At 43.7% G+C, this 27,949-nt stretch overlaps 2 protein-coding genes across 4 annotated transcripts; one reads left to right on the plus strand and one right to left on the minus strand.

Moving 5' to 3' along the window:
- Nucleotides 1–135: 135 nt before the first annotated feature.
- Nucleotides 136–2,562, minus strand: LOC135417536 (basic proline-rich protein-like). The gene has a single exon (XM_064661859.1). It carries the CDS (start codon nt 2,560–2,562, stop codon nt 136–138), a length of 2,427 nt encoding a protein of 808 aa, XP_064517929.1.
- Nucleotides 1,665–26,150, plus strand: NAB1 (NGFI-A binding protein 1). 3 transcript variants are annotated; one of them, XM_064660460.1, is made up of 8 exons: nt 1,665–1,938; nt 7,130–7,963; nt 13,547–13,680; nt 14,665–14,716; nt 20,131–20,241; nt 22,573–22,714; nt 23,906–24,055; nt 25,159–26,150. In XM_064660460.1, exons 2-8 carry the CDS (start codon nt 7,145–7,147, stop codon nt 25,248–25,250), a joined length of 1,500 nt encoding a protein of 499 aa, XP_064516530.1. In that variant the 5' UTR covers nt 1,665–1,938; nt 7,130–7,144; the 3' UTR covers nt 25,251–26,150. The 3 variants fall into 3 exon arrangements, with proteins under 3 accessions (XP_064516530.1, XP_064516529.1, XP_064516531.1); XM_064660459.1 differs by having other exon boundaries at nt 1,840–1,942; XM_064660461.1 differs by lacking the exon at nt 1,665–1,938 and adding an exon at nt 2,388–2,498.
- Nucleotides 26,151–27,949: the final 1,799 nt, after the last annotated feature.

Here is a 27,949-nt window from a genome sequence, read left to right on the forward strand (position 1 = left end):
AATTTTCCCTCCGTTTATTCCTTTTTTTTCTATTGTTATCTGCACTAAATATGACTTAATTTATTAGTTACTACTTAATTTACCACGTATTACTTAATTTATCACTTAAATATTACTTACTTAAAAGCTGGCAGCTTAATCAACTCTCCATCCGTAAAATAAATACACGGTATCACTTCTCCCTGCTTGAATTGCTACCTGGCGTTTTGCACCGCTTTGTGTACAGCTGTGTTTTGCACCCCGGGCCGGCCCGTCCCGACACCGCCCCCGGGGCCGTGTGCCCGCAACCCGGCGAGGTCCGCGCCGCTCGGTCACAGCCCGGCACTGAGCGGAATGTTTGAAACGGCGTTTTCCCACGGGGGCGGCGGATCCCGGGGGGTGTCCCCGACGGTGTCCGGGGGGTCCCAGGGGTGTCCCAGTCAGTGTCCGGGGGGTCTCGGGGGGGTGTCCCAGGGGTGTCCCAGTCAGTGTCCGGGGGGTCCCGGGTGATGTCCCGGTCCGTGTCCCGGGGTGTGTCCCGGTGGGGTCCCGGGCTGTGTCCCAGTGGGGTCCCGGGCTGTGTCCCGGGGCTGTCCCGGTCGGTGTCCAGGGGGTCCCGGGGGTGTCCCGGTCGGTGTCCGGGGGGTCCCGGGGGTGTCCCGGTCGGTGTCCCGGGCTGTGTCCCGGGCTGTGTCCCAGTGGGGTCCCGGGCTGTGTCCCGGGGCTGTCCCGGTCGGTGTCCGAGGGGTCCAGGGGTTCTCCCGGTCGGTGTTCCGGGGGGCGTCCGGGGGTATCCCGGTCGGTGTCCGGGGGTGTCCCGGGGGGGTGTCCCGGGGGTGTCCGGGGGTGTCCCGGTCGGTGTTCCGGGGGGTGTCCGGGGGTGTCCCGGGGGAGGGTGTCCCGGTCTGTGTCCCGGGGGTGTCCCAGGGGGGTGTCCCGGTCGGTGTCCCGGGGGGGGGGGTGTCCCGGTCGGTGTCCGGGGGTGTCCCGGGGGTGTCCCGGGGGGGGTGTCCCGGTCGGTGTCCCGGGGGGTGTCGGGGGGTGTCCCGAGTGATGTCCCGGTCGGTGTCCCGGGGGGGGTGTCCCGGTCGGTGTCCCGGGGGTGTCCCGGGGGGATGTCCCGGTCGGTGTCCCGGGGGGTGTCCCGGTCGGTATCCCGGGGGGTGTCCCGGTCGGTATCCCGGGGGTGTCCCGGGGGGGGTGTCCCGGTCGGTGTCCCGGTCGGTGTCCCGGGGGTGTCCCGGGGGGGGGTGTCCCGGTCGGTGTCCCGGGGGGGGGGTGTCCCGGTCGGTGTTCCGGGGGGTGTCTGGGGGTGTCCCGGTCGGTGTCCCGGGGGGGGGGTGTCCCGGTCGGTGTCCCGGTCGGTGTCCCGGGGGGGGGGTGTCCCGGTCGGTGTTCCGGGGGGTGTCTGGGGGTGTCCCGGTCGGTGTCCCCGGGGGGGGGTGTCCCGGTCGGTGTCCCGGTCGGTGTCCGCCGGGGGTCGCTGCCGGTGTCGGTGCCGCCCCCGCCGGGCGCTGCGTCACGCGGCGGCCGCGCGTGGGCGGGCGGCGGAGCGCGCGCGGGCTCTCCCCATGTGACCGCGCGGGAGGGGGCGGCGTGTGCGGGGGGCGGGGGCCGCTCCCTCCCTCCCTCCTCCCCCCCTACATCCCTCCCTCCCTCTTTCCCTCCTTCCTCCCCTCCCTCCCTCCCTCCCTCCCGCCGCCCGCTCGGCCCCCGCGCGCGGCGAAGGCGCGGCCGAAGGCGCGGTGCGGGTGCGGCGGGGCGGCCCCGCGCCCCCCCGGCGGCGGCGGCAGCGAGGCGGTGGCGGGGACAGGCTCGCCCACCCGCCCCGTCGATGGGAAAGGAGGAGCCTGGGCGGGGGGGCCGCGGGCAGGAACTTCGGCGGGGCTGAGTCTGCGGCCCCGGGACGGCGCCGAGGGGAGCCCCGGGCGGCCGGCGGCGGGAGCAGCCCACTGCAGAGTAGGTGCGGGGCGGGCGGGGGGCGCGGGCAGCCCGGCCCCGGCCCCGCGGGGCACGGCCGGAAGGAGCGGGCGGGTCGTGCGTGGGTGATTCCCGGAGAAATCCGGCGCGGGGGGGGGGGGGACGGGACGGGGGAGTGGGCGGAAAGTGCAGGAGCGTCCCTGCCGTGTGTGCGGGGCGGGGGGGCCGCGGGGCGGGGGCGGGACGGACGGGACGGGACGGGACAGGCGGAGGCGGTGCCGCCCCGCGCGGGGCACCGGGAGCGGGGGGAGGCGATGCGGTGCCGGCCGCCCCCCGAGCTGTGCGGGGCCGTGCCCCTCCGCCGCCACCCTCCCCGGGTTGTCCGGGCGCGGCGGTGCCGGGGGGGCCCTGCGGAGAAGCTGCTCCGAGGACGTTCCTGTCACCGGGCTCGGCGGCTGCGGACTTAGTGTGGGGACCGCAGCCCCCCGCCCCTGCCCGCCGTGCGAGTTTCCTTCCACTGGGCTCCATCCCCCTTGGGGGACCCCCTCCTCGGAGCCGGGCGGTGGGGGACCCCTCTCTGGCCGTACGGGAATCTTGAGGTATTTGTGCTCTCATTTCGTCTTTACGCGATGGTGGTGTTTTTGCACGTTTGAAGTTTCTCATTAGTTAGCGGCGAGATACGGATCTGTACGTGAACGCGGAGTTCACTCAATCGGCTGTATTTTGGCACATCTCAGAGCTAGACAAGACTATTTAATTTGCAAAGTCTCGCTTCTGCAGCTACATGTAATTTTCTCCTCCTGCTAAAAGTCCTTTGGAAGCGCTGCAGAAATGTAATGAATATGCAAAGCAGCCAGCTCTCAAACCCAAATCCGGTTTGTCTTCAGAGACTTTTCAAAACGCCCAAAGTGATCAAGATTTATTATGAAATAATCACTTTTGCCTAAAATACAGGGATGTGATGTTTCACACTTTCTCCTTGTGCATATTCCTAATTTAATTGGTGACAGCTCAAATAGAATTCACCTGAAATAAAAATCTCTAAAAATCGGTTAGAGTTGCTCAGTTGCTTTTACTTCTGGTGCAACCTTAAAAAGCAGGAAAGCTGCTCTTTAAGTCCTTGTCCCATGCCTACATCTCACAGCTCCTGAGTTTTCCTTCTCCCAGTACTTCACCCACGTCCACCACCTGCCTACTTCAGCCGCGTATCTTCCTGCCACCTCCGGGAAGTGTGCAGCTTTGAACTCGGAGCAGGCAGAACGGGAAGGAACGGGTGTTTTCCCGTGGTTAAAGATGTTGAGAGGGGCTGCTGCTGCCGCTGCCCTTGTCTTGATAGAGGGAGCAGGAATAGGTTGTGATTCCTGCACTAGTTGTTTACAAATATTTAAGAGTGCTCTGTGGTGCCTCTGTGGTTTTTGTTTTCCTTTTTCCCAGGAGTTATGTTTGTGGTCAGAGTTAAAGTGACATCCAGCGTTTGGAGAGGAGGGCATAGCATGTGGGGTGATAGGCTGTGGATGTGAATGAGGTAATGTGGAAAATCAGAATGCATGGTTATGGGTTGCAAGGGCTGAGTGAAAATCTAACTAGTGATTTCCTGGTTCTTCCATGGCTATAACAGTATGCAGCCTTGCATATATTTTAAACAGCTTTGTCTGCTACAGGGAGTTTCCTGGCTTCTTTGTTTGTTCTGTATGTGAAAAATGTAAGAGGTGGCTACTCTTCCCCGTGTGTTCCCACACTTCTCACTGGTATGGACAATGAGCAAAGAAGGGGGAGAAGTAGCAGCTCAAGTGCCATGGCTGTATTTATGCATTCCTGCCTTTTCCCAGAAAAAGGGTTTGTAGTTGCCCATACCTTAGATCTCCTTGCTCACTCCTGAGGTGGCAGATCATTCTGGTTGGCTTCTGAAGAGTTTGCCAGAGGGCATGACCACACTGTTACTCCTGAACCAGGTTGGTTTGGGATCTCAGATTAGAAAGCCGAAGACTTACCGAGTAGGCTGCAGAAGAGGGGGAGCACCCATGGTGTCCCAGGGTCTTACCGAGGTGCTCTGCCCAGTGAGGAGGGATACACAAGTCTTCTGGCTGTGAGCTCGCCCCTTGTCTTCTCGTTGTGTAACCTCTTCTCGTGCTCACCCTTTACCCCAAAAGCACGGTCCCTGATGCACTAGGAAATGAGAACAGCAGTGGTGGAAAGCAGTACTTTAGGTCTCTTAGATGCAGCTTAAAGGTCACCCGAAAGATGTGGGGCGCTGAGACTTGAGTGGGTGTGCTAAGGCTTTGCGTAGGTGAGCAGAGCCAGCAGCAGCAGCAGTGCCGTGTGTCCTTCGGGTTAACGGTCTCCTCTGATTCAGGCAGTGCTGTGCTACTTCCTCAGCAACCCTTGCTTCGTTGCTTGTCCTCTTCCTAAGCCTCATCTTACTCCTCCAGGTCGACTAGCATACCTGCTTTTCTGGCTTTGTAGGCTGTGAGCTGACCGAACCAGGGCACTGGACCGGTAATGTCTGGAGAAGCAGCGTAGCTGGTGGCCTGGTGAGGCTGTCTTGGAAAGGGGAGGGAGCCTTCCCCTTGTAAAAGTTTAGAAATACTTGAGATGGTGTTGAGGTGAGTGCTGGAGGAGCTCTGTATAATGCAAGGAGAAAAGAGGTCAAAAGGAGGAGTGTTTGAAATCAGTAGCAGTCGTAAATGGAAAATTTGCTTGGCCCTCTCAGGAGTCACTGTACTGAATTTGAAAAGCAGAATGGGTCTTTAAAGTACAAAACAAAGGGATTTCAGTCTTGCTGTAAATGCAAATCTCAATGCAGTCTGAACCGTGGACTCACTACTGACGCCTCCATAGTACATATTAATCCAGTTTTATCTGTCATGAGGAGATTTGTTGATTAGAAGCCTCTAGGTAAAGGCTGCTTGTGGACTGTTTCTGCTCTTCCAGCCTGTGGGCTGGAAAAATGAGTTTAGTTCCATGGCTCGCCTGGAGCTCCTGGGCTGTGTGTAATTTCACTGCCACCATCCTCCCAGGATTCAATTTAGCTCTCTGCACAAAGTCCATTTATGTAGATTTATGTATATTTAGTGCTAAGATGAATGACTTTCCTAGGAAATGGGCCTTTGTTTGAAAGTTATATAAGTTAATTTGTGGTATTGATGGTGAAAACTCAGCATCATTTGAAATGAGAGGGTAGGAACAGCTTACTGAAATGCCACTAAACCATAAGCTGTTAGTTTTGTTTGTCTTGTCAAAGTTTTTGTGGAATGGGAGGATTTTTCTAAGAAATTCTGTGAAATAAGAACAATTTTTTAAAATATTGAATTATATGCCCTTGAAAGGGTTACTTATAAGTGATTTTCCTCATTTTCCGTGTTTCTTCTTGTATCTTTGAATGTAGACAATATTTCTGAAGTTAACTGTTATTTTCAAAAGTTAAACTGTATTTCTAAAATATGTAGCTCTTAAATGTTTCCAGTTTCACCCTGAGTTCAAAAGTGTGTAGTTTATTAGGTCATAAGCTCACCAGCAACTCCTTGAGGTAGCTACTCAGATCTGAACAGCTATTGCTGTCCCTTCTGTTTTACAAATATCAGTGTACAAGGAATTACATGTTCAGCTGATGGTTTGGGGGTTTTGTATTTTGTGTGTGTTTTGGTTTTTTTCCCCCAGGGCTCCTATCTCTCTTCCTGAAGAGATTGATTGTAGGTATCCTGTTGCTGCCATATACATTTCTGGAAAGTTTCTGTTGGCCTCCTAATTTTATTTTTCTCTAGTAGAGTTTAATCACAGTTTTGTAGCAAAAACTTGATCTTTCAGATGCCTCCTGAATAGAAGCTGAGCTCTGTTTCTTACATGGGTATGTTTATTTTGAGTTGCTGAAGAAAAGGCTCGTATTGTAACAAAACAGAAAACAAGCAACAAACCAATACAGAAAAGTACACAGTGTAAAAATAATTTGTCTTAGTTATACTTTTGATTACCAGTCTCCCACTGCCCCTTAGCATACGTATATTCTTGCATCACAGTCTTGGATGGAGGGGAGTTGCACATTATTAAAATAGCTTCCCCCCAGTGTGTGCAAATCGTTCTGTAGGTGTTGTTTTTTAGGTTACTACTGTGTGCTTTTTCAAGTGCAATGTGATAGTAGAGCCAGAGCAATGTTAGCAGACCTGCTCAGTGTTTTAGTTTTGCTACTTTCCCAACTAACTATAAATTACATGCTTTAGACCTTATTGATTGGTGGTTTAGCTTAATACAGTAATACTGGAAATTATCCGCTTGTGGTTGTGAAAGCCATCGTAGAGCGAAGAGGTGTGTGTGTGTGAGAGGTCTGAGAATTCTCTGAAGAGTTTATTATTTGTGGTATAACTGGATAACAGGGCTTATGAAGGTGAAACTTGTGCAAATGTTTTTTTCCTGCAGCTGTAAGGGTAGAATACTGCTGCGATTTGTCTGTTGGGAGCCCCTAAGTGCAATTGCTGTATTGCTGAGTGGTGTTTCATGTCATAAGTGTCAATGACACACAGCCCTGTTAGCAAATGGAATGGGCAGGCAAATTCAAAGTAAGGTTTTTAAAGTATATGTGTTGGAATCCATCAGTATTTTTGCTTTGTCTGCAGCTGTTGCTGCCATAATTAAAATCAGCATAGGCATTAGATTCTTTTTATGTCAAATGGGGAAAACTGTAGAAATACTTGGTTCTGAAATATCCTTTTACTGGCCCAGCTTTGTTAATCTTCTGGGGTTCTGTGAAGCACTTGTTCTTCTTTGCTTTCCTTTTACAGCCCTCCATACTGTTATGGATGAAAATGATTTGAGAATTAAGAATTGAAACTGAGGAGCTTTTTTCTTCAAGGAACCAAGTATTCTGTAATTCTTCAGATTGTTTTTTGTGATCATTTTGATCTGAAGATATAAAAGAGAGTTGAGTAGAAGCAGTGAGCAATATTGACTGACATTCTTGGGAGCAAACATGAAGTGGGAATGTTGAAAACAAGCTGGCTTCATGTTTGAATCATCTTTTTTGTAGGTGCATTGCAACTATCTGCTGATTTGTTTTTTCACTAATATTTCCATTAAGTTAACTAGTCAAAAAACTCCTTTTTCCATGTGTGTTGTTATGATGAGAGAAAGAAATCCTGTCCTCCGAGTTGTCAGCCTTACGGAAATACAGGCTGTGGGGGTAGTGCATCCAGATGATGGTGTTTGGTGCTCATCTCCTCTCTGTTTTTACTGTTTGCAGGTTCTGTCCTCCGTGATGGCGTCAGCTCTACCCAGAACCCTTGGGGAATTGCAGCTATATCGAATACTACAAAAAGCAAATCTCTTATTCTACTTTGATGCCTTCATTCAGCAGGGTGGTGATGATGTCCAGCAGCTCTGTGAAGCAGGTGAAGAGGAGTTTTTGGAGATAATGGCTCTTGTGGGCATGGCTAGCAAGCCGCTTCATGTCCGAAGGCTGCAGAAGGCTTTGAGGGACTGGGTCACAAACCCTGGTCTGTTTAACCAGCCTCTCACCTCCTTGCCCGTCAGCAGCATTCCAATATATAAGCTGCCAGAAGGGTCTCCTGCGTGGCTGGGGATATCCTGCAGCAGTTATGAGAGGAACAGCAGCACCAGAGAGCCTCACCTGAAGATTCCAAAATGTGCTGCCACAACGTGTGTGCAAAGTGTGGGCGCAAGCAAATCCGATGTGGTGGGGAGCTTATCGCTGCAGAGCGGCAGCGAACCGAGACTCTGGCAGGGACACCACACCACAGAGAGTGAACACAGTCTTTCCCCGGCTGACCTTGGCTCTCCAGCTTCACCAAAGGAAAACAGCGAGACCCTGGATGCCGCTGCTGCTCTGTCAGTTGCTGAGTGTGTAGAACGTATGGTTCCCTCCCTGCCCAAAAGCGACTCCAATGAAGTCAAGGAGTTACTGAAAACAAATAAGAAACTGGCAAAGATGATTGGTCACATCTTTGAGATGAGTGACGATGACCCTCACAAAGAGGAGGAGATCAGAAAGTACAGTGCAATATATGGCAGATTTGACTCAAAAAGAAAGGATGGCAAACATCTCACCCTCCACGAGGTAAAACACCTTGGGCGACACTGGGCTTCCTTCCCCTATTCCTGCACCTTCTATGAGATGCTGTTCACAGGGTGCACTTCTTGTGAGGGCACTTCTTGCTGGATGATGAGACTTGTATTTTGACTGCTGTAGGCAGGGCTGCCCTGGCACAGAAGCCTCGGGTGTAGTGCAAGTACCCTTCTGTGGGTGTGTGTGTGCATGCGTGCACTGATTTCAGCGTGGTGTCATCAGACTGCTCGGCCGCCGCTGCAGCCTGTCAGGCAGAGGGTTTAAACAGTTTGGCACTGAAATAGCAAACCAGTGTTGCACTGAGCATGGCCCTTGGGGTTCTAAACATTTGGCACGTTTTCAAGGGGGTCCTGCATTTCCTTGCAGCTTTGACAGTAGATTAGTTGGTTGGAAGATCAGTAACTAAAATGGCTTGTGTCTGGTGTGGTTACTACCCTCTGCTGTCTTTCCTCACCTCGAGACCCTGCTCTGTAGCTTGTGCCCTTGAGGCTAAAAGGATTCTGCCAATGAGGTTCCTAAACCCAGTGTGGTGGGGTTTTTTGGGTTTGAATTGGGATGAAACTCACCTATACAACCTGTGGGGTTTTTTGGGCACAGTGGTCGTAAGCCAGTCAAGTGAAGTTCCTCCTGTGCGAGGAGGAAGGGGAAGGACTGTCCCCAGTATTGATGGATTGCTGTAATTTGAAAGTTTGTCCTGAGCAGCATCTCTTCCCTCTTGTCCTTGAAAGTCCATGCAGGCCTCCTTCACTTCTCTTCTGGCATTCTTGAGGCTCGCACTGCATATGTTGTAACGCAATAGGTGTGTCTGTGTGGGGAATAGTTTCCTAGTGCCAGAGTACAGTACAAGAGGAGAACAAACATTAACTCAAAGCAGTGCCAAAACACTGCTGATATGAATGCTGCATCAGCATTTTTACAGTTAACACTGATTGCAAAATTTCAGTTGGATTTAAAATTTGGCATGTAAGGCTTAGCTCCCAAAAGGAAAGGCAATGTTTATGTTACAGGAGTGCCAAAAAAACTGTACTGGCTTTAGCCTTTTTTTGCTTCAAGAAGAAGTTTTGTAGGTGTGTGATCCATAGCATAAGACTGAGTTCTCTTTATGCTTCTGAGTAGAAGGGCAGAAGGAAACAAGGCGTATTTCTCTACATTTTTGTTTATGTATTTACATTTATAAGGCAACTGCACATCACCGGCAGTGACTTGACAAGGGCTTTTACTATAGACTGGGGAGACACTTCCACAGTAGTGAGCCACATTTCTACCACACAGTTCTAGTTGTGCAGCTTTCACTTACGTGCTTTGTGGCTTTATGTTGAACACTTATAATTTGTGAATTCATCCAGTGTACAAAACCAGATCTCATCTTACTCCCCTGACCTTGTGGAAGTCTCGTAACAGAACAAGTTGTGTATGAGATGGAGGCAGGATTTGAAAGGATTGATTGTGTAGGTGCCCTCTGCACATTGCTGCAGATTCAGGATTTGGAGAAAGGGGGTTCTCTCCACCTGGGCACGGACGCAGTCAAGGTGTACAACGTGTGCAGCTGTGTGCTTTCACAGTCTTTCTCTGGGGTGGTGACTGCAGAAAATACTCTGAAATCTGGGCAGACTTCTTGTAGGATAATTTCCTGGAATCCAGCGGTGTGCTGGGAGGTGGGCTCCAAGGGCAGCTTTTGTGTCAGGCATGTGGTAGGCTTGGGAATGGCTCTGAAAAGCTGGAGGAATGAATACTGGGTTGGTAGTTTGAAGGAGCAGGGTAGCAATGAACTGGAAGAAAGGGTGACTGCTCTGCCTTGTCCGTTTTTGTTTTTTTTTTTAGAATTGCACTACAGATCTTTACTACATCATTGTAAAACCATGTTTAAAAATGGAATGAGAGCATGGTTTGGCTTTAGGAAATATTTCTATCGCTATTATGATTAAGGGCACAAGATCAAAGGAGTCTGTGGTTGACTTATGCCTCACTTACGCATGTGGGGCCTCACTGAACTTGATGGGAACTGCACACATGCAAGCAAGAAGAATTTGCTCATAATTGGTTTACTGTTTGCTTAAAGAGGCCGGATTTCATGAAGTTTTATCTTGAACAGTTTTCATTTCCATTTTAAAGCAGAAAAAAAGCGGAAAATATACAAATAGCAACAATGAGACTTTTTTTTTTTTTGTTTAAAATCTGCTAAACCAGAGTTTGCCTTTCATAAACTCAGCTTCAGTATGTTTTTGGGTTTGATGGCTTAAACAATTTGCTGCTCAGAAGGAAGGACCTTAAACAACCAGGGAGGTAAGTTTCTGCTTGTCCAGAGACTGTTTCTGCACGTGTTAATACATTCCAAGGCTGTCATTGTGCCTTGTAGTTCAAGGTTTTTCCTTGCAGCTGGCAAGGAACAGCTGAATAAACTTCACTATGAATTTAAAAAGCTTAAGTAGGGGTTAGCTTCTTAATGTAAAGATCAGAGTATCTCTGGCTCCTCAAGCACAGTGGAGTTGCATGCAAATTAAAATCAAACCTGATGGAATTATTAGTGGTAAATTAGTGAGAATGTTTCACTTCAGTATGAACACTGGAGTGTCTCTGAGGGCTTGAGCAGCCATTAGAGGCCTGCGAGAGCTGCAGGCACTGAGCTGGTTTGGATGTGTGTGCTACTGGTAGGAGTATTTCCATAAAGCACTAATCTGACATAAAATCTGATGCAGAATCTTTCAGAGGCGTTCCAAAACTAATAAACATGCTGTTCTTAATCCATCCCATTGTCTATTACACAGCTTTTCAAACTCGGGAAGCACTTGATGTTGGACTGGAGACGGGATGAGTACGGGGCATGCCCTTGAACTCAGCAACCCGAGCATGTTTGAGTCAGATTTGTAATTTCCCTGTTAATATTTCAGTACTTGTCTCAGTGCCTATAAAACAAAAAAAACCCCCGTTCAGTAGTGTGAGAGACAGGAATTAGAAATACAAGTAATAAATTTTGTCTGGCCTGGTCTCTTCCTTTTCTTTTGCTGACTCACCAAAACAGTAGGGCTTGGTGTTTAATTATGTGTTTTTAGTGGGGGAATATGTGAACCCCGTCAGATGGGAATATACCCATCCCTCTCCTTACAGTCTGTATGGCTGTGTGCTGCTCCATATCCTTAAGGCTTCCACCAAACAGAATCTTTATTTTTAGGCATGCAAAGCTTTCTATCTGCAGTGTTATGCCTCCTGAAAAGGCAGGAAGCCATGATGCACTTCAATTCAGTAAGTCTGGATGTGACCTCAAAGAGGAAACCAGGAAAAACAAACAAATAAACATTTGGCTTTTCTCACATATTAGGATAAACAGCATTTGCCTACAACTACCCAAAGCATTTTCAGTCATTTCAGCTCTTTGCAACCTTTCAGCACTTTGAGGGATAAAAAAAATATCTCAAATTATTTTGTAAGCATTAGCCATATTATTCATCCTTGGCAAAGTAATAGCTATCACTGTTACAGAAATTATTGCCTGCTTTGGATGGTAATTCTTTTCATCAGTGTTGTATTAATCTTTTATTGTATCTTTTTTCCCTCTGTGTTTTTGTTTGAAAAGATAGACATTGTAGAATAACTGTTCCTGTATAGGGAGTAATGGTTTGTTGTTTTAGTACCTTGTATTGTAGGAGCATAGTAACCTGTTTCACAGATTAAACCTAAAGTTCATGCCCTTGTCCATCTGATCTCTGTAAGATTATTTTTTTGTCTCTACAGAGACTAAAGGATCAGGCAACATATTTAGTTTTCCTGTTAAAGACATAATTGTGCTCTGATTAACATTCAGGTATCATAGGAAATGCCCTACTCAGATCAGAGGATTTTAGGCTAAACACAGGAAAAAAGTTCTTATAAAATATTAGGAGCAGCAGTTCTGTGTGAGGTTTTACTAGAAATACTGCATGGGCACAGGCCGCTGAGAGAAGCTCAGCTCTTCTGACAGGTTTTTGTTTTTTTAACCTGTTCCTGGAGAACAGGTGTCACTTTGGGCAAAATATATTTTTTGATTTGGATGCCATCAAGCCCCACAGCGAAGGACAGCGTGGTTGTATGTTGTTCATGTCTTATGACAGCTTCCATCCTTCAGGGATGGAGTGTGCAGTGTTCTGGGTGAGTTGCTGGCCTCTGTGATTTAATTCACAAATAACATTCTGCAGTGTGCTAGACAGCAGGATGGAAGAGCAAGTTTCTTAGCCTTCTTCCAAGAGACACCCTTTAACTGCAGATCTGCTGGTCTGTCCTTGGCTGCACCTTTGTCTGCCTCCATGAAAAGTGCTTCTTGTAGGAGCAGTGTTTTCAGTGTCTGAGGTCACATGTGTGGTCCTGCCCATCCTCGGCCACGTCCCTGTGCCCTGAGCTGTGGCTGTTCCCTGCGCTGCCAGATCAAGGGCTGGGCATGGCACATCTCTGTCAATCGTGAATGTGCTGACTGTGCCCTGGAAACTGAGATGCTTTTGTAGTATTCACTAGCCTGAGACAGATGCAGAACACACTGTTGACAGTGGCACCAAAGCAGCTGTACTCCTTTGCCAGAAGCCAAGCCCATTCAGAGCACCTTAATTTCTAGAAATAGAAGAGGAGGAGGGTTGTGGGCACTTTGGTAAAAACACCTGTAGTATTCTGTTGGCCTCTTGCTGTTATGCCTCATTACATGTGCTGGCTGTTCTTCAGCTGAGAAAAAAGTGAAATGTCTCTTCAGCCCCTGCTTCTTAGGGAAGGAGTGTGGATTCACCTCTCCAGCATCTCGATTTGTGTCTCTCATTGCATTAAGAATTTTGTTGTGTCCACACTGCTGACCACAGGCTCTTCAGACAGCAGTATTGTAAAGCTGATATAATCCATGACAGTATCACCACTTCCTGTAGGCTTCTGAAGAGCACTGAGCCTTAACTTAAGGAGGTTTTTTCCCCCCTCTTTGTGAATCTACTGCCAGCAGCACAGGCACTAGAAATGTGTCCTGGCAGGCTCAGGAAAACATCCTTGAAACAAGTTACATTTGATTCATGTCTGAAGATAGTCTTCACAAACACGAGGGTGAGAAACATAGCTAAAAAAAGTTTAATCGTTTCTTAAACCATCACCTTCTACGGAATTTATTCTGTATTCACCAGGGAAAGCCATCTGTACCCACACTGTCAGGGTTTTTTCTCTTTTTTTTTTTTTTTTTTTCCCCAAGTCCTGGGCATATTGCGTTTATAAAAATAGTATTCCCTGTAAACCAGGCTTTGGAAGCCAAACACTGTGAACGTTCAGTGCTACTGTTTTATGCTGAGATTTAATTAATGCTGGGATGAGGCACAAGCAGCGCACACCGAGACAGTCTTACAATAATGTTTTACTTTCTGCACCAACTACGTTCATATCCTTTTGTCTTCCCAGAGGCTTACCTGCTTTAGTGAGGGGTATAAATGCACTGAAGAAACCCTCCAGGGTTTAGTATACAGTTATAGGTAATTTAATTGCAATCGAAATTTTTTATCATTTCAGGAGAGGTACTTTTACAGGCACAATAGGTGAAAGTATTCAGAATCCTGAACCCCTGTGTTTGTGTTTAATTTCCAGCTCACAGTTAATGAAGCAGCCGCTCAGCTGTGTGTGAAAGATAACGCGTTGTTGACCAGGAGAGATGAACTCTTCGCGCTAGCTCGGCAAATCTCTCGAGAAGTTACCTACAAGTATACTTACAGGACCACCAAGTAAGGCTTTAATTAACTCAAAGCTTTCAGAGAGCTAATCAGCCTGATAGCATTTCTTCTTGAAGCACTAGAGACACTTTATTCTTGCTCTTCTGAGCAAAGTGCTCTTCTGAGGAGGGTAGGAAAATGCTATTTAAGTCGTGAAGCTTTTAAACTAATAAGATTTAGCTGTCTTGAATTACCTTTTTTATTTGCTCTTTAGTTTTCCAGATATTTTGATGATGGTGCATGTTGAGAGGCATCTGAGAGATTGGTATTTCAAGCACATGAGGCATTTGTGTATTTTAAGGTTAATGTAAATAGGCAGAATAGCCAAAGATGTTCAGTGTATCAATTGCCTTTTTTCCATATACAGGTTTGGCTTGTTAGCCAAAAAGATAAGGTCATAGAGAGTGGCTTAGGAATTTGCTTTAAAGGAGGTGAAGCCAAGTCCTAATTTCAGTTGTTACTGTTCTGTTAAATGAACTGCTGTTATGAAACAGTGACAAAGCCTTAACACCTTTTAAATACAATTAAAACCCTAGAATTAGTAAGTATGATTGAAAATCTTGACGCTTGCTTTGTTTTTTAAATGTTAACTTTCTTGCCTGCAATGCAATATCCTTTCAAAATACATTCTCCTACACTTCTGAGAAGTTTTCCTTTGCTCCCCTTTCTTCCATAGTGATTAATGTAAATATACATCCATTCTGGGTAAGCAATGCTAGAGGCATTTCTGTAATTCAGTGTGCTCAGGTAGCTTTCCTTTCTCTTTGGAAGAGGAATCCGTGAATCTCTTGACACTTCTGAGAACAACAAAAGGTGCTTGTATTCCTCTGTACTCGAGTGACATTCACTGCCCTGTCCAAGAGAACTGGGGGCTTTCTTTGTGCATGTCACTTGTTTGTCCCTGATCTACTTTTTTCCTTGAATCTGTTTCTCATTATTATTGGTAGTCAGGGTTAATGTGCTGTTCACTGACAGTGTATCTGTCTTCTCTTCTAGATCTAAGTGTGGAGAAAGGGATGAGCTGTCACCAAAGAGAATCAAGATGGAGGTACAGTATTGTGACTCCTGTATTTTGACCTATGCATGCTAAAATTCACTTTTGTTTTGAAGGGATCTGTCTTAAGGAAATTTGTCAGAAAAACATTTGATAGACAGGTGATGGATGTGAGAGAGAGAGGGGGAGAACATCACCACTGTCTCTGCAAATATAAATGCTTGATGGAGAAACCTGTAGGAGCAGGGAAAAAGAGTAGGATTTGTTTAATGGTAAAGTTACTCTCAGTGTTTTGCACTCTGAGTGAGTAGGAGGGGAGGAATGGGACTGACTGACTTCCTGTGGTGGAATAAGCTCGAGCACTGTAGGAAATGTCTTCCCATAAGGCCTCCTGCTTTTAAGTCAGTGTGAGGTGAGGTTTGCCTAATTCGCTTGAGTCAGCTCTTGATCATGTCCAAAATCCACAGTTCTGGATTGATGGCATAATATTAGCCATCTCTCTCTATGCCATAGATTATGGCACTGAAAAGTCAAGAACTAAAACTAACTAGAAGCTCTGTGTGTCAACACAAATGGTTGTGTCTGTAGATATTAATTTACAGTTTTTTGGATTGAGTTTTGTGCAAAATGTGCATGTATACATGGCTGATATATATACCTGCACAAGCTTAGAGAGATTTTGAGAATTCCTTGTTAGTAGTGCAGGAGCAGCATATATGTAGCTTACCTTTTTCTTCAGTTACCACTGTTGGAAAGCAAATTTGAGACCTTTTAAAAAGATACTTTTAATTTAAAAAAAAAAAAAGTATGCATATATATACCTCATAAGAGTAGCAGATCTTCCTTTTTAATTTATATTTTAAACAAATTACTGTTTCACTGTTATGTGGGTATCTAATTTATCCTTAGCATTGTGGGTGTTTTTTATTGTACTGTCTGCTCCAAAAGGTGTAGGTTAAATGTGTATTATAATGTAAGCTAGACCTGAGCTAGATTTGTGTGTGACACAGATGAGGGATGTATTCTTGAAGCATAGAGGAAAATTGCAACATATTCTGAAGTGTGTTTCTCATGTAACTCACTCTGTGATAAGTGATGTACCGAATGTAGTAAGGCTTTAATCTTTTTTAGTACTGTGATGCTTTTACCTGTGCAAAGGCTTTTCCTGAGAGGCAAACCCTGGTGACAGCAGTTAGTTTTGAAAAGGCAGGTATGATTAATAAATAAGTCCATCAGTCTGTATACAGTCGTAGTTTGAGTTTATATAATGCAAAATATACATGTGCATTGAGGATTTACTGGTAGCTTTGATAAGTCAGTAATGTCGCTGACATGTGTTAAGATTTGCTTTGGCATGTGCTGGTTCTTCGATCCACAAAAAAGAGCAGGGGAAAGCTGCATTAAATGATTTTATCCAGCCTCACCACTGTCTGCCTTGACCAGCATGTTGCAGGATGGTTGCTTGAGGTTCCTCTCTTTTGTTCAGTCTAGCTCTAATTTATATGAGCTGGTGGGGAACTGCTCCTCCTCTGCTTGAAGTAGTATTTCAATGACTTAGATTTCAGCATTAGGAAGTTTTTCCTTCATTCAGTAATAATTGATGATGAGCAAGTGTCTAAAATGACACACTGCAAGGGAGGTGCTGTTTTCTGCAGGATCTTCATTGAAAGAAGGTGTAAAATTTAAATAGTGAAAAATAGAGGCAGAAACTCTGGAAGGTCTACTTTTTAGTTCAGTAATTCTGAGAAAGGATGTTTACTTCGTTTTCTTTTTATCTAAAATTACCAGCTGTATTTTAAAATGCTTGTGGAAATTTAATGTCCTAATTGTATAAATCACTATTTCAGAAATAGGACATTTTTCCAAAATAAAAAATTGAAAATTAAATTCAATATTTTTGCATTTGATAGCACAGCATTATTATTTTTTAAGTGACCAGTGTTGTTATCAGTATAAATGTCTGTTTTCCTCACGAGTTTGAGAGTCTTCAAAGAAGTAAACCATTACTTTAGTGCATTACAATTCTGAGGTCTGCTGTAAATCATAGATTTTTTTCTCAATGAAATGTAAGAAAGATGCAGTATTACATAGTAGATCACTGTTACATATGGTGTTTTGGGTTCTTGGGGCATGCATTTTGGAAAAAAAAAAAAAGGTCATTTTTGGTAATATGTTTGGGGATTTTTGGGAGGTTTTTTGGGTGTGTTTTTTTTGGTTTGGTTTGTTTTGGAAAGGTGAAGGTAAAAAGGAAAATGGCAGCAAATGCTGCAAATTTTTCCTTTTGTTCTGGATAAGAATTCCTTACACTGTTTGTGAAGCTGTAATGCTTCACTGTGGCTCTGTCATGGTAATACACAGAGGATCTGAACATGGGGGATTTTTTTTTGCTGTAAGTAGGTCTTTTTCTTTTCTTTTTTTTTTTTTTTTTTTTTTTTTTTTTATAATGCTCATTTTGCTTTCTGTTTTAAGGCTGAACTCTGTATTTTGATTCACCATTCCTTTACCCATTAGTCATTAATGTCTCTGTAAAGCATGGTCTAAAATACTAGGGCTTCAATTTGGAAAGACTTCACAGCCTCTTTGCATAGTGTAAAAGATTACTTAAAAAAAAAAAAAAAAAAAGATGAGTTAATTTCCTGAAATATAATAACACTTTAAAAAGCCTCCAGAGAGACTCTGAAGGTCATCCTTGAGCAGAGCTGTGTGTGCAAGCTGCAACACTGTCAGGCTACAGCCACATTGTAAATTTATCCTTTTCATGAATATGAAACTCTCACAAGCATTACAAAGAAACAATATGCCATGAATTACATCAAATTACCTGTAAAAGCCTTTCTCTTCCCCTGCCTGCTCTCCCCCTCTTATTCGTAGAGTGGGTGGGTGAGCTGTGGGAGTGAAGTGTAAAGAGGAGAAGGGAAAAAATTCCAGGCAAATGACAGACTAAAGGTGTGGAGGGAGTGAAAAAGGCAATGGACTGAATTGGGATTTGGAAGCAGATTATACAAAAGGGGTTGTAGTTCCTAAACGTGCTCTGGACAAAGAGCAGGACAGGCGAACAGGGATGGAAAGGATGTGTCCTCCTGCAGAGCAAGGATCTCTCCTGCTTAGGTGTAGCGAGGTAGGGGCATCCCTTACCTTGTCATCTTCTGTGACTCAGTGCTGGCACTGCTCAAAGCAATGAGCTGTTGTGGCACCAGCTAGAAAACAAAACAAGTCACAGGTGTATCACACAGAATTCATGGAGAAGGGAAGCTGCTCACTGCCATTGGGGTCGACCAGGTTCCCCTTCAGAGTCAATGTGAACAGCCATGAGAGCAAAAAGAGAGTTTTTAAAATGTTCTTGCTGTCTGTAGTATAAAGAAATTGTTTTGTGTGTCAGTGTCTTCATTCAGCTGAAAGAGAAGGGTGGTAAGAGCTTTCAAAAGCTAATTTCCCAAAGCTCAGTGGGAGTCAGGGGGCACAGGCAGGAAGACCTGAGCGGAGGCTGCAAAGAAGTGTCTTCCCTGGGTGCCAGTACAGGTGGAGGATGAGGAGGGAACAGGCCCACCTCTGCTATTGCTGAGAAGGTTGAAAAGAAAACCAAAGTGTGGGATTTGTGTTTTTCACAGAAACAGCAAAAGGAGTAGAAGCTACTGTTTTCATAGGAGAAATGTCATTAGAGGGAGCGAAAAAGCACATGTGGGACTGGGAACATCTGCTGCATGAAACCGCTTGAAAAACAACTGAGCAGCAGCATGGCAAAACAAAAATGCTGCACTGCATGCAGCAGGACCTCCAGGCAACCATGGGGCAGAGCAGGTACTCGCCTGGCACAGCGTGCTCCTTGTCAGCCCTCACTGACGGGGAGAACAGCCTGTGGTGGGGAAGGGCTCTGGGAAGGTGATCCAGAACCACGTCATCATCCGAGAATTACCTGTCTGACTGATGGGTGACAGACACAGAGACAGGCAGCCAGACCCACTTTTGGGAAACAGCCTTCAGTTTTGTATAGGCAGGCGGTCACAAATATGTTATAAAAAAACCTGTTACCTGTTACGTTGCAAAAATAGGATCCTGAGTGATAGGTTTATTGTGCGTTCAGCTCCTCATCTTCCTACACATGATCATTCTCCTCTCCCAAACAAATTCAGGTCTGACTGTGAAAGTGGTCAGTGCTCATGGAAAAGTGCTGCAAAGCCTTTGTTTCTAGTGGATGAGGCTTTGTGGCAATTTACCTGGCTATGAAATTTTTGCAAAGCTCTCATGTTTATTTGTTCCATGAGGGATTACGTTGGGTGGATAAAAGCAGTATACAGTGTTCAGACTGATTTTAGTTTTTTTTCCTGAGCATGAAGAATAGGTCTATTGGCATTATGTTGCCCTGAGGCTCTGGCAACCTGCCGTGGGTCAGAGCACAGCTCTGCATGTCAGTGGGCAGCCTGCCAATGGCAGGAACCTTCTAGTCCTTCCCCTGTGGTTTTTCTGAAAGATCACTTTTATTGTTCTTGAGCTGCAACCCTTTTGTCCAGCTGTTGTCAAAAATATAATTATTGACATATATCTGTCTTTAAAATCCACAAGGAAAAGATACCTAATGTGGCATACTTTTGATACCCAGTTCTGCAGATCCTCAGTGGCAGATGTCAGTGTTCTCAAATTTGGGTCTGTCTTAAGATCTCTGGCTTCCTCTCACATTTTGACAGTGTCATCTATGCTGTGCTTTTGTAAACATTTCTGGATGTTCCTCTAGTGTACATGAGCTTTCCTTTTATAATACTGAGCTGGATAAATTCCTCATCTTGAACCTTTGCTTCGATGATTAATTTATTTTAATGGATTCTGGCAGGCTTTCACAGGAACTTTATTTGCTTTATTGGTACATATGCAAGCTGCAGAAGAGATTTGCATGTCATAAGAATTTCAGGCTGGAAGAATTATTGAATCATGGTTTCCCATAGTATATAAATTCTCTACCGTACTTTTAAAATAGTGATATTTCATTTTGTGGTACTAGTGAAGGTTCTGTGTGAAATATGTTGAATTTCAGGCGGCTTTTCTCTGTTTCACAAGGTTAGTATATATTCTTGACTACATATAAACTTGATTTCTTATGAGTGACAGAAACCACAGGCCTAAATTTGCCTGGCAAGGCTGAATGCAAACTAGTTTAATGTCAGTAACAACGGTAGTCTGGATTCACAAAAAAATGAGAGATGAGATCTTCTGTCTATGCCATTTTAGATATATATAGCAGCTGTTGTAGAGGGGCTGTGTGTGTTTAGTGCACAAACTTATAAATTGCAGTCCAGAATTTCATAGAAGTTCAGGAATGTGGTTTTTGATTTTTTGGTTCAGGTTGTTTTTTATTTGGGGGGGGGGGGGTTGTTTTGTTTTGGGTTTGTTTTTTTTTTTTCTTTTGAGGTATGGAGAGTGTGAAGAAAAATTAATAATGTACCCCTCTTGGTTTGGTTCCTTCTTATGCTCAATAGGATGGTTATCCTGATTTCCAGGACACAGTCCAGACACTCTATCAGCAAGACAAAATGCCACTTGCTTTGGCTAAAGGAAAGAGTGAAGACCAAACAGCTCTTAATTCCCAGGTAAACCAACTACACTACACTGTGAATAATACAGGCCACATCTCTGCACACTGGTTTTGATGTGTTGTTTTGATGACTAAATTAATTACCATCAGTTTTCAAAGGCTACCGAGCTCAGCTGGAATTGCATCACTCTTAATTGGGGTTTTACCTTCTGAAACTGTTCTGACACAGTACTATGGCTTTGCCCTTGTTAGTTCCAAGGAGGTAGGATCTAGCATAGTAGGCTTGACAATCTGTGGTTGCCTGTTGGGAGCAAGTAGGGTAGTATTGGTACAGTCTGTGCTGTGTTACTTGCGTTATTCGCTATAAATGGAAAGCTCAAGTTACTGAGTCTAGAGGAATAGAGTAGGCGATCTTGGAGTCCTCAGTTCTGACACGTCTTGTAAGAAGAAAGGCCAATATATTTAGGAAATCAGCGAACCTCTGGATCTGAGAGGGTAAATTGGCCTTCTAGACAACACCTCCTCTGCTGGAAGCGCAGTATTCTTGAGCAGACAGAAAGCTTTGTATAAATGAAGACTGGTTTCTGATTCTTTCTTTGTCCTTTCTGTAGAGTATCCCAGCCTCGAGGCAAAATACATGTCTCCCACTGCCAGTTGTTGGCGAGAACAAATTTCATGCTAAGTTGCAACAAATTTATTTTGTATAACTGATTTGGCCAAATGTAATCACCGAATTTGCACATAAGATTACATTGAGGAGTTCCCCCTGTTTTCTGAGACTGGATGTGTTACCCTCTCATTTACCTTCTTCTATTGCAAAGCAGTGCTTGGTCATACAAATCTGTTCATTGTGATACATCAAAAAGCAATTATGCTACGTGTTCTGATGTCACAGAATAATTAAATTAACTTGATTTTTGCAAGCTTATTTTCATTTAGTGTATGCTTTCAAGTTTGGTCATTGCCAAATAACAATGGACTAGAGATTTAATTCAAGCTTAAATGTATCTACAACTCTACAGATTTTTCTATAGTGATCAGAAGCATCATGGCAGTTTAAAATTCTGGATTTATCCCAACTGAACAACAAAGATGGCATGAATCAGAAATATTCTTTTTTAAAATTACAGTTCAGAAGTTGGTAACAAAAGTGACAGAATAGCAAAGTGAAAGCACACTTGAAAGTGAATTATTTGAAAATAGTTTTTTACCTACCTCATAAGACCAAGCTTGAGCTATCAGTGGTCTTCTGCAAAACCTGATGAGCTCAGAGCCAGAGTAAGTAAATACTGGTCATGTTATTACCCTGCTGTCAGAGTCATCACTGTGCTGGAAAAGCTCAGGGTTTGCTGGTTTGTTATGCTGTCATTGTATGTGTAAATTACCTGACTATGCTGAATAAGCGGACTTCTGTGGGAAGTCAGGGCTTTCATCATCTCCCAAGAAAAGTGAAGTGGTCTGCAATGAATAAGGCTCTGTACTAAATGAACCAATTATGGCATTACCTTAAAGACAAATTATTTTTTCCTATCAATTGTAAATGTTAAGTTTGTACATTTTCCAGTCTTATGTTCATTGTGGCTCTTCTAAATCAACTTTCTTGACTTGTGATTTTCTTTTTATTTTTGCAAGATGCTTATTTACATTCTCTCAAGAACAAGATCATAGTGAAAGTTAGAATTCTCTTGGCATTAAAGTCAATGACAAACATTCAGACGCCATTTCCTCCCACGTTGCACTGGATTGTTTAGTTCCACTCTCTAGAGGTGTATAGGTCTTGTTCTTCTTCTAGACAGACATTTCACACCTTTATCCCCCACAAACATACTGTCATCCTACACTTTCAGAATGGCAGATTTTTAAGCTTGTGTAGTGCTGTTTCCTAAAATAAAGATTCCAAGATGTCTGGTGAAATCTTGGCATAAGTTTTTAGCAGATGTTACCATTGCTCTTGGAATACTTTCTGGAGTACTTTGAGAAGACACGTATTTGAACAGAGCTAACTGGATAATTAAGACATTCTTATTTGCTTTTCTTGAGATTCTCTTCACGTAACCTGGAGTCCTAAAGTGCAGAAAGTGATTTTTGTGTGTTTTTGAAGAACAGAATTTAATGTAGCGTTTCTGTGTGGATGAACTACAACAGCTTGCATTTTAAGTATTCTTGAGTGACTCAGATGTACATTATGAAAATCTCTATGGGTGCAAAAATATTTTGTTTGCTTCATAGTTTTGAAGAAACCGTAAAACACACATCTGTACATATGAGTCAACAAAAACCTCTATCTAGGCTGTTAGTTTTATCATCTGATATTGTTTTTCCCCCTGTGTTTTGACTTGCTATATGTATGTATATATAGAGGAATTTTTTTCTGTTTTATTTGCAGTCGGAAAAGGTGATGGCAAAACAGATGGAGTTTCTTTGCAACCAGGCAGCATTAGAGAGACGCCTTTCCACAGGGTGTTACCGACAGAACTCGGAAGAGCACAGCCCCAATGGCATGTCATTAGATAATGCTGATGGACAAGGTATGGTAGCTCCCAGGCACGGCGTTGCTGCCAGCAAATACCTTTGGTGTTATGCAACCCGTGTCAGTGGTGTCGTTTATCTGGTATAGAACTCTGAGCACTGAATGGACAAGACAAGATCTCTGCCCTGAAGTGCTTACGGTCTCAGTAATGCAATCAGGTGTATACTCAGGTTCTGCTCTGTTACTCTAATGTATCTGGGCAAACTGCTTTCCCTCTGGATGATGTGGGGAGGGAAGAAGGTAGGGTGCATTCCTATTACTGAGAGCAGGACTTGGCTCTGCCTTTATCCTCAGTTTTGAAAACAGAGCAGAATGTTGCATTTCATTTGTGTCCTGGTTTTCTGGAAATTGAAAGTAAGGAAGATAATGTAGTTGGTACTCCTTTTTTTACCTGTTTGTGCAGTCTAGGAACAAAACCTGAGGAGCTGGCTGTGTAAATTACTTAGAGCTAAGCAGATTTTAATGATGATCTTAGTAGCTTGTTATTCTTCAAAAAGCTTTCAGTTCTGTGGTTCTCTTTGATTTACCAACTGGCTATTCCTTAGCTTGAATTAATTTTAGGAGTGTTTGTTTTGTTGGAGCACTTTCTGTTTGGATTTCTTTTTTTACTGTTGTGAAATGAGACAAAATATTACAAACAGAAGAAATACAACCAGAAGTTCTCGTGTCTGTTTTTTAGAAGCTAGTTTGTTTAAGGGGAGGCGAAGAGGAGCAGTAGAGGGAGGAACTAAGGGAATCAATACAAGTAAGCAATAAAACATGTTTTCATTTGTATGTATTGGTCAAGCAATGAGGTACAAAAGTATACAGGAAGATGAAGGTGTGTGGATCCAGCTTTCCTTGGCAGAGTAAGCTTTTTTATACCCTTAATCCATTGTGCAGGGAAAGTGGGAATTTTTAGGATCTCAGAGGGATTCTGAAGTGGGAGCGGAAATTTTTAGTATCTCAAGGGGCTTTTTGAAAGAATAAAGAGATGTTACCAAAAAAAAAAAAAAATTCTATGGCTGAGTGTCTTTTTCTAGCAGTGCCTGTGGAGTAGTCTGCAAAGCAGCATATTTACATAAGCCTTGTTTTGCTGTGAAACTTCCCTGAGCAGCTGGAATTTAGGATGCGCTTTTGCAGATGGAATTAGTATGTCTTTAGGTCTCTACCTGTCTTTTAATATTGCTTTTCTTTTAACAACCTGCAGGTGAAAGGCCGCTGAACCTCCGGATGTCCAATCTGCCAAGCAGACAGATGCAGCACATTTCACTTGATGGAGAGCAGCATGTTGGAAAACCTTTGTGCAGTGATTTGATCCGGCTTTATCCCGGTGGTGAGGCGAAGTCCCAGTCCTCAGGTTAGTGCTGTCCTGTGGAAATTACCCACTGTTTCTTACAAAGCCTGTGATAAATTTACTAATCTGTGATGTCTCTGAGTGGAGCAAGCTAGCAAGGCAGCCTGGCATGTGCTGTGTGGAAAAATGCAGCCAAGGCTTTGGTGAAAACTTCAAGAGGAGTGTTACTTGCTAATCTGGAATTGGATTGAATATGATTTGGGAAAAGCTTTGGAGATGCAGTAACTAGGTTCAGATAAGCAAGTTCTGGCATGTGTCTGTTCTCAGTGCTGTTGACCCAAGCTACTGCTGTTATTAAACTGCATTACAGTCACAGCAACATGATTCTAATATGGCTTCATTCTGTATAAAGGAATGAGACTTTTTATAAAAACACCTCTTTATTCTGGTTTATAAGGACCTGCCACTGTTTCTCTACTGTGAACTGCATGTCATGCAGTAAGTCTTTTCTACCTGGGTTTCCTATTCAGTGACCTCTGCTCACTGGCAATGTTGTAATTTACCTCTGGCATTGTGGGAGCCACTCTAAGTTTGATAGAAGAGAGCAAGAAACCTTTGTGAAATCTCTCTGGGTGGTTTCAGTTTAATACTTGGTGGACTGAGATGAAGACACGAATTCTGGAGACTCTTTTAATTTTAGGAGTAATGATAAAATCTCACCTGAGTTTGAAAGATGCAGTGGAAAGGAGCTTATTTGAAAGAGAAGGTGCAAAAGTTGTTTTGAAGACTGAGCAGAACCTTGCATTTTCCTCTTTGGAATATTTTTTGCAGATTGTCTCAATCCCACTGATAATACACTTAGTGGAGTCTCCAGTTGGGGAGTTTTACCAATTCCCTCTCAAAATGCAAGTGCAGAGTGCATCTCCATTAGCCCTGCTCCTGGAGAGGACTGAAGTAAATCTGTGGTGCTTCCTCAGCCATCACTGCAGTGTAACTGAGGTGGTTCTAACCCAGCTGGGTTAAAGCCCAGGATGAGGAGGCAGAATTTATTGCTTCAACTCTTAGTATCCATATGGTTCTTGGACCTTTTTCTTGATTTAAAAACAGAATATGTTTGTTTCCAAGCAGTGTTTTAACATCTTACTTTCTTTCTTTTCTCAATGCAGAAGGCCTTGGTATTTTAAAGGATTTTCCTCATTCGGCTTTTAACAACATAGAAAGGAAGGTCATAAAAACAGAACCTGAAGACACAAGATAGTCATTCTGCTCTGGAAAACAGTGTCATAGTAAAGAATGAAACTTCACAAGAGAAAAAAAAACAGCCTTAATAACCAGTGTTGCCTCATTCAAATAAGAGATTTCAATAGCCAAAGCCTAAGAACTGGTACAGTAATCTATGGAAACAGGAAAGCAAGAGACACTGCAAACTCAAACAGTAATACAGGTGGATAAACATTCCTGTAAAAGTGGTTTTATAACGTGGGAAGATTCACAAATTAATATTGTGGGTCTTCATTATTTAAGAATGTATTATGTATTTGTATAACTTATCAAAGTAAATCTAGATGTCGGGACGTGTATTGAGTCCAGTAGATGTGGCTACAGTTCATTTTACTTGAAATTTCAATGTCTACTTTCAGTGTACCTAGCGTAGATATGGTTGTTAAACATTTGAATTTAAAATCATTGGAAAATTAGGAATGCAAACCTCGTGACACAATTAACAGCAAGTTTTCAACAATATTTATAGAAAAAGGAAAATGCATAAAATATTTCATGGTTAAAAATGTTATGTGGATATAGCATTTGATAGACCTAGACCCTGATTCTGTATCATAGCAGACATACTTGACACTTAACTATTGCTACATCACTTTCAATGGTTTCAGCAGCCTTTGTGTAACACTTTTATAGCATAATACCTACCTACAAGTCAGGAGTATAGGAAGTGCCAGTTAGAGTATGGAAGAGTCCATATGATTGGCTCCCATTTCCTTGGGAAAAACTGGGGTTTGATGAACCGTACAATTACTGAAATCTCATTTGGTAGGAAACTCAAGAGACCGAGTAGCATGGACAGGGCTGCAAAAATTGTGATTCAAACCATTATAACTTCTTGGACTTCTCTGTGAATCTTAAAAAAAAAAAAAAAAGAAAAGCATCCTAAGTGTGGCAAAGATGACATACGATGCAGGATTTATGCATCAGTATAAAAGGTTGCACTTGATATCCAGAAACCATAAGATTTTTTGGGGGAGAGAGACAAGGAGTCATGTCTTTAGCATGTGACTCCTTATTAAGTGCTGTCCAGCCCACATGATTCTATGAATATACCGTATACTGCATACAGTATGCCAATACGTTTCTTTATATATGTGGTTAATTAACATCTGTATTCTTTATTTATTTGACAGTTTTTATTTTTTGTACATGTTCACTTTTGAAGATGTCATTTTATCTAAGGAGAAGTAAGTTGGCATATAACTCTGGAATTTACCATGGTGTGTTTGTGTGCATCCATTTCTCCACTGTGCTGCTCTGCAGTCAAGATAGTTGTATGCCTCAGTTTCCAAATACAGGTTTTGCTTATGATGTGTTCTGGAGGTGAAAGGGATAGCTGAAGAAAGTTAGAATGCCAGTGGGTAAACTTCCCTGTTCGAGTATGCACTTCATGTCTGCAGTTTGCTCTGTGTCATAGGTGTGTATTAACAAATCAGTCACAGTCTCTGTTGTTCTGAAACGCTCAGCAAAATGTGAGCTGAAATGTCTACACTGCAGTCTCTTATCACTGTAAACATACCTAATTATTTTATCACTTGATTTGTGGAACAAAGCTTTATAGTAGAAACACCAGTAAAACAACTTTTTATACTATTAAAATGTTTGTTTTTTTAAAAAAAAATGTTTCTTGAACTGTATGGTACTGTTTCACTTATTGAAGTATCTTAAAGCAATGGAGTTCACAGCTTTGCTGTTAGGAATAAGAGATTGAATGTGTAGTTATATTTCCTCTTTCCTGTTGTGTGAGCTAGTAGTACGGACGTTTCTTAAGTTTGTAACATTAACCAGTGCCCTGGTTAGTATCTGAGTAGCTTTCATGAGACGTGTATGGAACTTGTTAAAGGACAGCTTATGGTTTGAACTGTACAGCTTGAGCAATAGAAGGTACCAAGCGACAAACCTTTAGAGATGCAGGAAACATTCGGTTTTCTCCAACATCTAACACCATCAAATGTTATGTGTGGATCACAGAAGAAGCTCTTAAGCTTGCTGGTCTCTTCAATTAAAGCAAGAGGAAGGAAGAAGAACTTGCTAAGCAGCACGCTGTTTCAGTTGAGTCCAGATTTTATTTTGTAAACACTAATGTATTAAATTTGCTATAAATTAAAGTATATAACAGTTATATTTTTGAGTTGTAAATACAGTACTTTGTGTCACGACCAGTTGGTTATCTCCAGAACAATATTTCAGTTTATAGTCCAACAGGCCATTTCAGTCTCGATAAGCTGGAAGCAACTTTTTTTACTGGTTTGCAGCTGTATGATTTGGATTTTTTTAACCTGGGGGGGAGGTGGGAGGTACATTCCGAGATTGCACATACGTTTGGTAATAGCAAATATTCAAGCATTGGTCTTTCCATGACAAAGGTCTTGGTGGACTGCAACCTGGCTAGCCTCTGGAGTCGCAGGTAAAGGCTTGCCCTCGTCTGCTCGTGAAGGGTTGCTAGATCCAGGGTACTCTGGATCAAAGGCCAGCCCTGCAAATGATGCCTGTTTTATTCACATGTTTATATTGTTGCTTACAAAATAAAATTCACCGTGAGAACTCTTTAGTTTCCCCAGGGTTTTTCCTTCTTTTCTTTTTTTTTTTTTTTTAATTGTATTTTCTAAAAGGAGATGTTAATTTTGGGGGGACAGGGGAGGAGGGAATACCTTGAACTGCAGCTCTCATTTGGAG

Source organism: Pseudopipra pipra, chromosome 7 (genome assembly GCF_036250125.1).
Source record: "Pseudopipra pipra isolate bDixPip1 chromosome 7, bDixPip1.hap1, whole genome shotgun sequence".
NCBI classification, from domain to species: Eukaryota; Metazoa; Chordata; class Aves; order Passeriformes; family Pipridae; genus Pseudopipra; species Pseudopipra pipra.

What these genes read in the sequence shown, in the direction of transcription:
- LOC135417536 (XM_064661859.1), bottom strand. Translation starts at nt 2,562, where the DNA reads ATGAGAAACTTCAAACGTGCAAAAACACCACCATCGCGTAAAGACGAA.
- NAB1 (XM_064660460.1), top strand. Translation starts at nt 7,145, where the DNA reads ATGGCGTCAGCTCTACCCAGAACCCTTGGGGAATTGCAGCTATATCGA. An exon ending in AACATCTCACCCTCCACGAG is followed by an intron (nt 7,964 to 13,546) that starts GTAAAACACCTT and finishes TTTAATTTCCAG; the next exon opens with CTCACAGTTAATGAAGCAGC. An exon ending in CAAAGAGAATCAAGATGGAG is followed by an intron (nt 14,717 to 20,130) that starts GTACAGTATTGT and finishes TATGCTCAATAG; the next exon opens with GATGGTTATCCTGATTTCCA.